Source organism: Syngnathus scovelli, chromosome 20 (assembly GCF_024217435.2).
Source record: "Syngnathus scovelli strain Florida chromosome 20, RoL_Ssco_1.2, whole genome shotgun sequence".
NCBI lineage: Eukaryota > Metazoa > Chordata > Actinopteri > Syngnathiformes > Syngnathidae > Syngnathus > Syngnathus scovelli.
Genome location: NC_090866.1, coordinates 7,529,149 through 7,543,304, shown reverse-complemented (window position 1 = coordinate 7,543,304; position 14,156 = coordinate 7,529,149). Strand labels below are relative to the sequence as shown.

Sequence of the window (14,156 nt, the reverse complement as noted above, 5' to 3'; positions counted from 1 at the left end):
CATTCCTTTAGAAGTCCGTTTTTGCGTGTTAGCACGATCGCGAATTAGCATCTTTCCGCTAACTCGTTAGCCTGCCCAGTACTCCTTGTTGGTGACCGTACTTCGTGGATTTCACTTATCGCTGGTGGTTTTTGGAACCAATTATCCGTGATAAACGAGGGATTACTGTATTAGCTATTTGTTACTTTGTATTTGTTTCTAATAAAATAGTATATACAATACAAAATACTGTATTGTAAAATACAAATATAACTAGCTAATTTAGTTTTTTTTTTTTTTTACTTAGTTGAGAACTTTAGTGAAATTATGGGAATATATTTTGATAGCATAAAAGTTGAGCCAGCTCTTGGTTTTATCCAAGAAGTTCACTTGACTTTTATTCTGCCGATACAGTTTCGCTTAGTTGTAGTATCTGCCTCAGTCAGCTCCATCTTGTCATGCCACACATCAGGGCTGGAAGGAAAGGTCATCCCCATTGAGGGATAAAGACTTCTACATAAAAACATGGCTCTGCTCTCATACCTGCTAATAAAAACAACGTCCAAGAATGAATTATAAAAGCACACAGAATTGCATCGACAATCTTTTTTTTTTTGTGCTCAGTTCATCAACACGATATTGATTTTTGAATGTGGACTCAACAGCGAGGCAGTGTCCTGCTCCCCTCTTGGCTTCTCCAGTTGCTGTCACTGCTTGGCACCATCACAAATGTGTCTTCAATTGCTCTGAAGTGAGCCTGTCTTTTAAATTAATGCTTATGATAACACAGCATGAAAAATCAATTTGGAAAGGGGAACTAGAAGAGAAGAAATGAGAGGTGGCTCTGTGTGTGCGTGTCTCGGTTGGGTGAGTGTGTGGAGAATGGATCTCCAGGATCTACCATTGCTCACTCTCCTTATTACAGTTGGGACTACTATACCATATAATGGACAAATTGTTCATTATGCTTCACAGGAGACACAAAAAATGTGCGGAATTACATTAAAGTTAGTTGTTTGGTGTTGGTGTAAAGCAAAAATATTAGTGTGTGTCATCAAATTATGAATGTCAACTGCAATCAGAGATGACTGATTTAAAAAAAAATTGTCTTCATGTCAGTTTTACATATCAAATGCATGTATTATTGTTTTTAATTTTGACTTTTTTTGTCTGTTCTACATTCCAGGCGGCCATCTTTGTCAAGCAATCTCAAGTCAATTGTTAAAGCAGCATTGCAGATCCAAGGTCAGTAAAGATTTTACACCCACATATGCTTTAAACACTTTTAAATTTATCATTATTATAATACTTGTTCTTACACTCGCTCGCCCAGTTTGCCATATAAGATAACAGTTTTGTGAAACTGACCCGTAAAACGAAACCGAATCAAACTTTGTATGTTGACCCAATTGTTCAGCTAACATAATTGAAGCAAATGAGTCATTTGAATTTTTAAAAAAATATTCAAACAGCTGCCATTTTGACATACATAGAACAACACCAACATAATTGAAGCAAAGAGTCATTTTAATATATATTTTTTTAAATATTCAAACAGCTGCCATTTTGATATACATGGAACAGCACAACATACAAACAAAACAGAGCTTAATGATAAATGGAGCTTAGTTGGGGATCTTCTCTGCCTCTGCTGTTGCGGCACAACAAGCGACTAAACAATGCAACTCTAAAATCAGACTGGTCTGCACACTATTAAAACCCCAATAAAAAACTTCCAAATTTGAGCTACAGTAGGGGCGTGAACGATGAACCGCACTACACTTTAGATATCATTATTTAAGAGTTATTACCGTTTATAACTAACAAAGCGGTGAATCCACAGAGATAAATCCAGGCTCATTATTCAGCGAGGAGTAGCTTACTCTGCTTATTTAAAAATGTGTTTAAGATTTTACAAGGTGTGTATAAAAAAATTAACTAATTTCTAAACCATTAATAAAAAATAAAAAAAAATCACCAGGGTAGTGAAGGATAGTAAAAAATATAAAGGCTAAAAGGGACACCAAAACACACATAGAGGCTTAAGGATGAATGCAAGGATGTAAAAAGGGAAAAGAATGGAGAGATAGAGCCAAGCTGCGTGAGTTCTTGCGGGGGAGGGTGCTGCAGAAGGAACAGCCTTGCAGTGACTCAGCACTAAAATCTCTCTCTCTCTTTCTCTCTCTCTTTGTCTGTCTGTCTCTCTCTCTCTGTCTCTCTCTTTCTCAGAACAACAAAACCGAATGCTATGAATACATTAAAAAATATATATGTAATGTACAGTATATACAAAATTGATTAATTAAGGTGACACTATTCTTGTTATCACTAAAAAAAAAATTATTAGCAAATTCTGTGGCTTTAAGATGTCCAAGGACAGAAATGGTTGTAAAGTGTTAATTGGTTTGCTAAAATGAGGCTATTTAAAAACATTTTTGTAACATGGTGGACACTAAAATGCTAAGTAGAAAAATATTTTCGTTGTTTTTGCACTTTTTTAATTGTAATTTAAGATGCTGCTTTCACAATTAAAAAAATCATACTAATGGAATATTAAATTATGTTAAGTTAAAAAATCTAACTAATAAAAATTGTAGACATTTTCTATTTTGTTTTTCAATATCTTAAAATCTTTTTTTTAATATGTCTTAAATTATTTAACCTTTAAATATGCGTTTTGTGTCTTGCTGTTAAGTTTTGGTTTGTCCATAAAAAAAATATTCTTATAGCAAAAGACCAGTATTTTCGTGCCAAAACAGTTTGTCTTCATCCCTCCTGTCACAATCGTGCACGTCACCGTCCATTCACCTGCAGGCCAATTGTGTTGTTTCGTCTTCTCAAACTGAAATGTAAGCCAATGAAATTGAAGAAAAACATGCGTGAAAAATAACTTTAAATAATCCAATAATTGCCGTATTGAAAGATTCAGAATGAGTGACGACGTCGATAAGTGTGCCAATGACGCTTTGGAGTAATGAGAGAAGGAACATTACCGTAATTTTCGGACTATAAGCCGCTTTGGACTATAAACCGCACTGGACTATAAGCCGCACCAGCTAAAACTCATGATTCCGGGTTCAAAATTTGCGAAAAAAGTCGCGGCTTACAGGCCAAAATTTACGGTACTTCTTTTGTCTCTCCTTTCCATTCTAATTTCCTCCTTTTCTGCTCATTTGCACACATTCCCATCTTTCCTTTCATCCCTACTTTTGGTTCACCCATGAGTATAAACCTGTTGGGTGATTAGCAACACACAGGTAACACCTCATGTAACAGCGAGGAGGAGCTAAAGAGAATTTGTAACGGTGCACTGGCCCAGAATCTAACATCCCTCCTGGCCAGCGCACATTACTGCTGACTGAACTCAAAATGTGCTTACTCTCCAGCTCCCATATGTGCACACAGGCGTGTTTAAAATTGTTCATAAACATGTGTCTGTTTGAATGTTTGAGCAGCTGAGATTTGCCTGCCGCATGACTAGAATAAAGCCTCCTCAGAATGAACACAAAGAAATTGAGTGAAGTTAATTTTATCGCTCAGAGGGGTACAGAAGAGTTGAATGCATCCAAATATAAAAATATATGAATGGATAGACTTGATAAAGAAACACCATAATGGAATCGGGATCGCTCTTACTGCCGTTCAATGACGTTTAACCTTTCCGGCTTTTCTTCTCCATTTTTTTTTCGTGCTCCTCCCCACAACTTTTTTTTGACCCTGTCCTCTTTCATCTCCTCCATCATAGATCACACCCCAGGTTGTCCTCCAACTCCCCTTCCCCACTTCTCCTGTCCTCCTCTTCCTTCTTTTTTATCACCCCAGCTTTTTTCTTTCCTCGATACATTTCATCAGATTGTACGTCCTCCATATATCACATCCCTTGCTTTTGGATGTGTGCGCACGCCGCGCCGCCATGTGCATGTAAATGCTTCACCTCCGCAAATCCAAAGCAAGAGCGACTCCCAATGCACCTGCCTGTTGCTATGGAAACTGGGGATCCTCTGTGCGTCACCTGTGCCCATGTTTGGTTCGGTTTCCGGCTGCCGTCTATCAGCCTCAAGCTTGCTACACTTAATATCATCTCCTGACTATGCATAGTGAATTAATAATCATTTCTATATGTCAACACTAAACAGCATGATTCATTTTGCACACACAACATTTACATTAACATTCCGAAGAAACCATATTTGTATGACATGCTTACATGAGTTCATCGGGGGAATGTTATATATTACACTTCATGTTACATAATATGCTGGATACTCGTTTCTGGACTTACGCCCATTTACAGAGCGCCATAACATCAATTTCTTTTAAAATATGGATGAGTACAACTTGCATTCGCTTCCTCAGTCACCTTGCCTTGGACATGTATCATAAATCTTGTTGGTAAACACGTTTAAACACAAATACAAAGAAGGACGAAGGTCAAATTTCTTTTTGAGACTGTTAAGGGGTTTTATCACCCAACTAAATCACTCCTAGGTAAAAATGTATCTATATTCATATTTGTCTTTTTGGGGATATTCTTTGACTTCTGATTGCAAATAATGTTTTTTTTCTATAAATCTGTACATTATTTATATAAAATAGTATTTTAAATAGAATATCACACAACTTTGTGTAACGATGAGTCAACACTAAGTAATTTGTGAGCCCCAAAAATTATTGTTTTTGAGAAGTGATAAACTGTGCATCTCTGTTCCAAGTACAACCTGGCCAAACATTGAACTGAACTTTCCTCATCGGGACATAAAATGCATGCTCTATTGGGTTAAAGTCTGGTTATTGACTTAGTCCAGTTTAAGTTGATTTAATCATGTCAATTCCAATATTTTTATTCACTTGAAAACAGGATGACTTCACACAAAAGGTGCTCTGGTCTAGATGTAAATAGTACACCATGTCTCATATTCATCTTTAGATCCAAATAAATACATTGGCGCTAAATGTATTCATGACAAAAAAAATTCTAAAACCCAGCATTTCTAAAAAAAAAAAAAAAAAAAAATGCAGACAGCTGTAATGTATCCAGCACAATATTTATTGCCTCTGTTTTTGGACGCAGGAATTGGTCTGCTCATCTGAGCCAAGAGCTAGCCGCCTGTGTTTACCACCCAACGTTATTGGTCTCGCTATGAAATTCAAATCGATATCCTCATAATAAAAGTCTCAGACCTGCAGCAAATTGGAATCTGTGGCATGGTGAGCTAAAGAAATCTATGAAGGTGCCATGGCTGCTCTAATGAATGATGAATCGCCGCAGCAAACAAACACACACAAGGGGGGGTGCACATTTCGGAACGTCCCCTTGAAACTTTAAGATTCTGAAAGTGTTAATACATTTTTAATTCATAAATATTTTTTTTTGCTACGGGGGGGAGGGGTTTAATATGCTTGTTGATCGGTAGGATTATATGGCCTTGTATTTACTCATGTAGCAGTTGATGTGTTGTTCACATGAACAAATAAAGCCCTCATTTTAATTAAATTCCTTTTCTTCCCCCTCAGGAAAATTACAGGGTAGCTGTAATTAACTTTTCATCAAGTGATTTGGTTGGCGTTTCCATTATGGTGCATTGGCGGGGACACTGATAACTGCGTGAGTTTACAAAATAGTGTGACGTTGCAGCAGCGGGACAGCAAGGAACTCACTTGCTGCGTGTTTGCAAAATTGTAATTTAAGTCAGGCTTAAAAAAAAAAAAAAATTAGATACAGGGAAAAAATGCAGGCAAATTTGTAAAACATTTTTATCTTCTCATATGAAAATATTATTTCAAATACCCCGACTAGTAGCCTGGTTGCTGTGTGAGAGCTATCGGTATATAAAACCAATATAATGCAACAAAATATCAATATTGTAAACAGCATAAAACACACACACACACACGTATACACACGAGGTGTGTTGTTCACAAGATCCAGTGAGCAGTTTTTGGATGGAATGCTGAGTAAGCGGCGCAGGGTGAGTGCTGGGAGACTGCAGTGCTTTTAGCAGCAACACACACTGATACTCAGCGGAGGGGGGAGGGGGGGAGGAGAGGAAGATGCGGTTTCATTTTTAACACAACATGAGCGCCCACTCATCCAGATAAACATGACAGTCACGTCATCTTTTCACCAAATGAAGCAGGCCTACATTTGGTGTTGACAGGGAAAAAAACATGACACATCAGGATATATGGACACACACACACACACTGCATGACTGTGTAAATCCAAGGCCACGCCCTGACAGACACACTGCGTCACGGCCAGCCACAGGGCCCAGTAGTCTCGTTCTGACCTGTGCGCTACAAAAGCCCTCACGCTCTCCACCCACCCACTTCTCCATCCCCACCATTTCCTCTGAGTCACCCTCCGATGCTTCATCATCGCCCCCCCCATCCATCTCCTCCTCTCTGTTCACTCCTTGTCGTTTCTCACTCCCTAAATTTCCCTACCTGTCATCAAGGATATTGTGAGGATGTATTTTTAAAAAGCCAAAGGGGTTGTATCACGAAACCAACCAACCCCCCCACTCTAGATTTGATTATATAACTGCGTCCCCATGGACCTTGAGGACACTGCAATCTAATTTTATCTACCGATAGTGATGATAGGAGTAGATCGAAAAAAGAAATATCCGATTATCTCTGATGCTTTCCGATAGGGACATGGGCGACTAAAATGTCCTCATAAAATTTATCAGTCGCACTGACGCAATTCATTAAAAAATAAATGATGCTCATCTCATATATTAGCATGCTAATTCAAAGTTTACCGTCAATTATTATCATATTATTATTACTAATTATTATTATTGTATGGTGCTTGGTCATTTTTGCCTTTCTGTGCCAGAGAAACACCAGCAAACCCCTCCAAGTTTTTTAGCTGAATAACTGAATTGTAATTGCACGTTCGTCCAACAGCGCCATCCGTTGGTTGAAAGGTGGTACTGCCGCTGCTTCCTTACAAAGTTGATGCAGTCGGGTGTAGTTATATATGTGCTTCATTAAGGCAGATATAATTCAAATGCTTACAGAATATATGAATTGCGTTTTGTTTTTTGGCACTTTATGAATTTTTTTAGAAAGTTTTGGTCTATCTAAATATATAATCCATCACATCAGGAAATGACAAAACGAAATGATTGTGTGCTGTTAGGCTGCATAATAAATCATGTGGTTTATAGGGAATAAAAAAATTGAGTCTCAAAAATAATAATGCTTTTAGGCTTTTTTTCTGGTCCTTTATAGAGAACTGACATGGCACCTGGGAGATGATTTGGTATAAAAATGTATCTTTATTTTCATTAAAAACAAACTCTGCTGAAGGAAATATATTGCGCAACACACAGCTGGCCGTGACCCAAGACGACGAAAGAAAGGGAAACCACGGGTACAGAATGCGTTCCAAGACTGGCAGATGGAGAGTTATTTCTGTCACACAAACAAAAAATAGAAAATGATTACAAACTTTGTCACTTCAAACATCAGGTTACCACGGATACCTTTTTTTTGGGCTTTGCTTTCTCCTTTCCTTTGCTTTTGGGCTTCGGCGCAGCTTCATACTGCTCTTTGACAAACGTATATACCTCACCGTCACCAAACGCCGTGGCTACGTCAAGACAGTGTTGTTCTAGAAGGCAAAGAAAAATGACCTCTTATTTAATACCCTTTTTTTTTAATCTAAATCTAAACAATTCTGAAATCCAACCTGAAAACACAACTTATAATTGTGATTTCTATTACAAGTGAGAGTCACACCTTTCTTGTTCTCCAATAAGATATCAGCACCAGCCGTGAAGAAGAACTCAACACAAGGGAGATGAAGGTTCTGGATCGCCACCATAAGGGGTGTGGTCCCAGTTATGGTCTGAGCGTTTATGTCGGCACCGGCGTTAACCAGGAGTTCCAGTATTTCCACATTGCCAGCTTGAGCAGCATGGTGAAGCGGCGTCCACATGAACTGGTCACATATATCTACAGCCGCGCTGTTTGGAATATAACCGTACCATGATTTAATTGTAGGAAAAAAAAAAATGTATATATTAGGGTCCTCACCTCTTTTTGATAAGGTACTGAGCCACCTCGTAGTTTCCGATCGAGCAGGCCACCATCAGCGGGGTCTTGTAATACAGATCTTGAATATCGACAGGAATCCTTTGACCGAAAGCCAGTTCCAAAGCCTCGATGTCACCATTCTTCACAAGGTAGTTGATATTGACGTATATCTTGTCAGGTTTCTCTGTGTACCATGAAGTGTCATCAACCACGGGATGTTCTGGTGGAAGATCTTGGTCCAGTTGTCGGGTGTCTTCGGTATTGTAGGTCTCCATCATGTATTCTGGTGGGCCTCCATCTTCTCGCCGGAGCCTGAACTCCGGTGGGAGGGTACAAATAGGTATAGGGAGGACAAATTTTGGCTTCTTCTTCCCTTTACCTCGCTTCCTATCCTTTTTCTTCTTGGGGATATAGGAGAGGAGGAGGTACGGTTTCTTTATGTACTTGATACCTTTGATAAAGTCATTAATGTTTATTGTAGGATCTCTCCCACCCCCATGTAATAAAATGATTAACTCGAGTTGCTCTTCGGTGACTGGAGCACCTAATGATGTTAAAACTAAGGCGAATTGTTTTGCGGGAACCTTCGCAGAACCTTCAAAGGCTTGCAGGAGTTCACGCTCATATTCGTTCGACCAGTCATGGAGGGTCAGAGCCCATAAGTCTGTCAGGACAGTCGCATCAGCGGCATCTTTGGGCTTCACTTTCTCAGCTTTCTTCAGCTCCTTGACAGCTGCTTTGTGACCAGCATCTTTGGCAATCTGTCGTGGAAGTAAACCGTTCAGGTTCTTTATTTTGCCGTTGCAACCTGAACATAAAACATAGCATTATAGTTTTTTTTTTTTCATTATTGTGAAATACCTCAGACAATTAGTCTATTTTTTTTTTCTTGTCTTTATTTCGAACATACCGTATTTTCCGGACTATAAGGCACACCTTCAATGAATGGCCCATTTTAAAACTTTGTCCTTGTATAAGGCGCATCGGACTATAAGGCGCACCATTAAGATTCAGATTTTTAATCCAAATCAAATCATTCTCCATTTTATCTTTTTTATTTCAACTTCAGATGCAAACAAATTACTTTATAATCACAAAATAATGATCCATAGTCTTTTTGATTCATGATTCATAGTCTTCAGCCGGCCACTTATGATTGAGTTCATGACACAATGCTTCGGGCCAGTTTAAATTTAGGAATTTGGTCCATATATAAGGCGCACCGGACCATAAGGCGCACTGTCGGATTTAAAAAAAAAAAAAAGGTTTTTAAGTGCGCCTTATAGTCCGGAAAATACGGTATTTAAAACATAAAAGAAGGAAGAAAAAAATAATAAAATACAATAAATACTTACTACTAGTGTCATATTTAAGTCACAAAAAAATCAACAAATTAATTAATTGATTAATTATTGAATTAATTAATATCGGCATTGCAATATAGAACAAAAAAATGATCAAATGTGTGACATGTGTCTCTATACCTCTCTGAGCCAGGAACCTGCAGCAATTGACGTTGCCCGTTGCGGCGACAAGGTGGAGGGCCGTGCACTCATCCACATTAATCACACCCATGTCTGCTGAGAATGCAGACAGCAGCACAATCACCTAGAAGACACACAACACCACACACAAACAAAAGACACCTGATGATTTAAGTTAGTCTTACTTATCATTTCATACATCAAGTAGAAGTTGGCATTCACCTCAAAAAAGCCTCCCATGGCAGCATAGTGCACCGCTGTCATGCGTTTCAGGTCCATGGCGTTGGGGTTTGCCCCCCTTTTTAGAATTTCCCTAACAAGCTCCACGGATCCAGCTTTGGAAGCCTCCATCAATGCTGTCACGCCAGTTTTCTAAGGATAGGAGACTATTAATGCAAGCACGCTAAATCTCCGTAAATCTATATTGCAGATTTTTAAGCAAGTTTGGAGTCTTTCTTTCACTGTCACATATTTGGTGGTGTTCCATGAATTTTCACATGGCTCAATAAAAATTGGGAAATGCTGGTTTTAAAATTTGTTTTCGCCGGAACATCTATGCTAATTTATGAGCCCCTCTATGCTGTTTTGCATTATGTTAGCATTAAGCTAGCATACTTTTTTGTTGAGACAAATGGCTTGGTTGAACAATTTGGTTTTAAAAAATACGCTTTTACCATTTTTGTGTCAATTTTACGAGAAAACTAAAACTGACACAACAAGCATGTTTCATCTCTTATTTGAACATTTGATATGTTTAAGTGTGTTCTAAGAAGTTCAGCATGTCGGAAGTGTATAACTATTAAAACACGTTTTCTATATTGCAGATTTCAGCTATTGTTTGATTATCTGGAACATATTCCTGAGCTATACAAGAGAACATGGTGCCGTCAACAATTAATGGTGAGTGCAAAAAACTTTTTGCTATGAATCCCTCAACTCCATTTAAATACCAACCTCATCACACGCGTTGGGGTCGGCCCCTTTCTCCAACATCATTTGACACATGTGAGCACAGTCTTCGGCATGTTGACACATCAGCTGAAAAACGTGATTCCCCTGCGAGGACACATTGTTGACGTCTGCTTGGTACTCCAGCACCGTCTGCAGGCAACGTGTGTGCCGCTTTGTTGGGTAGATGCAGTAGAACAGAACCCCTAAAGTAGAGGGCGAACAACAAACAGGTTCAGAAATGGACTTTTCAGCTTTGGTAGATTGTCACTCCCAAATCATTCACTGACAGCTATAGACGTCAATAATTAATGAGAACAGAGATGGCAGTGGATGAGTTCATGTTCAACTATTAAAGTTCCGCTATACATGTTCATGTACTGCATTTTCCGGACTATAAGGCGCACCGGACTATAAGGCGCACCTTCAATGCATCATGTCAGATTTTTAATCCAAAGCGCACCAGACTAGAAGGCACACTGTCGGCTTTTGTGAAAATTTTAGGTTTTTAGGTGCGCCTTATAGTCCGGAAAATACGGTAGTCTCAGTGAAAACTGTAATACAATGCAGACAAATAGATGACTCAAACATTCATCTTGGAGAACAGGCATAGCGATCAGGTTACTCGATGAGGTTGATCTGTAATTACATCTACCCATACGCTTTCTCTGGATTTGATTCTGTTGTTCATCAGACACTTCAATGAAGTGCAATTTTCAGTCGTCATTAATAACACCAATGCTATTTTGATTCATCAGTGTGACAGATTATATAAATGGTCCCAAAAACGAGCTTTAGGCTCTCTTACTGAAACCGTCTGGGTTGCCGCAGCCTCATCAATATCTTAAGAGACTCGGCATGCATTTTGATGAGCTGGATGACCGGGAAGGGCCTTCAAATTAACCTATTGATCTCACAAGATGGAAAATGCATCCATTTAGGAAACTGATCCTTTGTGATCAACCTCGGCTTTAAATGCGGTGGCGTAACACCAAGGCAATCTATTAAGTTTTGGTGTTAAAGACGAGCATTACAGGTATTCAAAAACAGGCCAGTTCATTAGGTACGGTAACAGTCTATACTCTTGTACCAAAATAGGAATCGTGCACATATTTCTCACATTTTATTCTACTACATCAGTTCGACCACTCTATCTTACAAGACGTATTGCAGTAGTAAAAAAAAAAATGTTGATTCAGCATGTATACCACTTCCAAAGAAAAAATATTTAAATCAATGAACTCATTGGAAGATCATTTTTATTAGTTTAAAAAACAAGTTTTGACTCTCCGGTCTGCGTAGCAAAAAAAGTAAGGCTTCTACACACCACCTCCCTTCTATTATTCCAACACAAATGTTTCCATTACAAATTAAAAAATAATTTGTCATGTTGGTAAACTTGCCATATTAATACTTGGGTTGTGCAAAAACAGGTACTTTTGATCGGACAGTCCCCCATGCTAACAGGCATTGACATTGACGGGAAAGTCGCCCCTGCCAACATGGCCACCAAATAGGCATGTAGTTAGCTAGCTCTCGGCTACTCTAGCGTAACTTACTCGCCAATTGCAACCAATTGTGGAATCAACAGACTTTGAAAGCTACTGTACAAATAAGCGTTTTGAGTAGACTGGACAATTTTATATTTGTCAAATCTGGAGTCGCATTTGTTGAGGTCCGTCAAAATGAGATTGTACAATTTGTGTACATGACTCACCTTGGCCTTCATCATCTTGGAGGCTCATATCAGCATCGTGGTCTGCCAACATTTTCACGATGCCATCATTGCCCAGCTGCGTTGCTAACATGACCGGCGTGTGGCCCTTCTTATTCTGGATGTCAGGGTGCGCTCTCAGGGAGAGAAGAAACCGGGTCAAATCTGAGGAAACATTGAAGATTTGTCATGTGACATTTTGCAATGAACTATGGATTACGTTCAGATTGCTCCAAAGTCAGCTGAGATAAAAAGAATAACCCAAAGGTGTTAAAAATGGTATCGGGAAATGCCAAGGTTGCAATGTGACAGAGCAAGAAATTCATCACCTTGATTGTTAGATGAGACCGCCATGTGAAGTGCTCCTGTTCCATTCTGTGGTTCTGTGAGATTAATGAGGTTTTCCACCCCAAGGCTGACCATCTCCTCAATTCGTGCCTCATTATTTTCATGGATGTATTGCAACAAGCGGTAGATCTGCAGCACCTGCAGGCGGTTGTCTACCTCACTTCCAGTCATGCTTGCGTTGAACACGAACGACCAGAAATGACAAGAGCCTCAAAACCTGTTGACCAGATGCAGAAAAACAATTTGTTATTATCAAGCCATAATAATCAAGATAAGGAAAAACATTGTAATCATTGTGGGGGGTTTAGGTTGCACTTACTACTACTAACTACTACTACTACTATGTTGCCTCTAATAAGTCTGTCTTGGTACTACAACAGAAATCTGGTTAGGGGCAAAAGAATCGTGACTCTTACGTCGAGAAATATCCAAGTGATTCTCCAAAATTGGGTACTAATACCGCTATTGGCACCAGGCGCCCTCTAGTGGTAAACAAAAGAATTAAATGCCCAATTTGCGTAGTTCTAGTCGCTTCAATTTTTACTTTATATCTTGTACAGTATATTTTTAAGTAATCATATTTAACTTTTTACTTAGGTACAAATTGTATTACAGTCATCCAAAATTATTTTTTTAGGATTAAAATGTCTTCTTTATTTTTGACTATTGCTAACTAAGCTACTGTATTTTAATGTTGGCCATTGTGGTTAGTATTTTTAGTTTTGATTTATTAGGTGTAAAAAAAAAAAGGTTTGGAACTACTGAATTATGTGCTGATAATGTACTCAAAATAAATGACTACTCAGCTGCTTTTAGGAATGCATATATGATCAGGTCATATAAAAAAAAAGCATTACACACGTCTAATGCACATAGTATAATTCAACTTTGACCTGCTGAAGTGGCAGTGATCAACTTGTTTAGAGGTAAAAGGGTCATTTAATCTTTGTTTGCTCCATATTGAATGTATTTCATTATTGCGGTATGAGGATCATTTCGAATGGTGGAATTTAGACTAGAATTATTTCCTGTCCGAATAGACATTTTCTGCACAACTGTTGTAAGGAGAAATCGACGCAAGTCTGTGATACATTAGAAGGTGACGTCATGTTCGTAAAACTCTATACCACAACTTTACTCCGCCGTAAATAACAGCGTGACGTCACCAACACGAGGCGAAGAAAATCCAGAGCAGCAGTCTTGTCATTTTAAATTTAGCGTCAATGCTAATCAACTACTGCATGGGGCACATGTAAATGGAACAGATTAAGGAATAAAACAAAACAATATTGACCTGCAATTTTAATAATAAGAACAGGTAAGACTCAATCACGACTGCACTCACCTGCACTATGACCGCGCGAGTCCACACAACATAACCGAGCACTCTTGACATTCGGACATCCCCTTAAAATCCTTATTAACATATTGTATAACAAGCACTTGGCTTTCCTTATGTTTCAAACCGCCGTCTCTTTGTTTTCACGGGTGAAGAGGCGTAACTTGGCTCCATGGCAACGAAACGCGGCAAATCCAACAGTGCAATGTGGGACGTACTTTTGAGAGTTTGGGCAAAAAGCCATATTAAGTTGCAAAAGTGCACACACCCTGAGAAGCACTTGTGTAAAAAAGAC

General features: G+C 38.8%; 2 protein-coding genes across 4 annotated transcripts in view; one reads left to right on the top strand and one right to left on the bottom strand.

Moving 5' to 3' along the window:
• The window catches only part of LOC125989750 (saccharopine dehydrogenase-like oxidoreductase), a 73,276-nt gene that overhangs the window by 27,374 nt on the left and 31,746 nt on the right, over positions 1–14,156 (top strand). For both annotated transcript variants that reach the window (XR_007488712.2, XR_007488713.2), the window contains 2 exons: positions 1,166–1,224; positions 10,337–10,412. The gene's annotated coding sequence lies outside the window, so the exon portion shown is untranslated. The remainder of the gene's footprint in view (positions 1–1,165; positions 1,225–10,336; positions 10,413–14,156) is intronic.
• Positions 7,244–14,042, bottom strand: ankef1a (ankyrin repeat and EF-hand domain containing 1a). Of its 2 annotated transcripts, none has more exons than XM_049756021.2 (10): positions 13,868–14,042; positions 12,504–12,739; positions 12,178–12,339; positions 10,467–10,666; positions 9,735–9,884; positions 9,513–9,636; positions 8,029–8,836; positions 7,732–7,958; positions 7,476–7,603; positions 7,244–7,404 (listed from the first exon to the last, which is right to left on the bottom strand). In XM_049756021.2, the coding sequence occupies exons 2-10, from the start codon at positions 12,691–12,693 to the stop codon at positions 7,399–7,401; spliced, it is 1,995 nt and encodes a 664-aa protein (XP_049611978.1). In that variant the 5' UTR covers positions 12,694–12,739; positions 13,868–14,042; the 3' UTR covers positions 7,244–7,398. The 2 variants fall into 2 exon arrangements, with proteins under 2 accessions (XP_049611978.1, XP_049611977.1); XM_049756020.1 differs by lacking the exon at positions 13,868–14,042 and adding an exon at positions 13,416–13,567.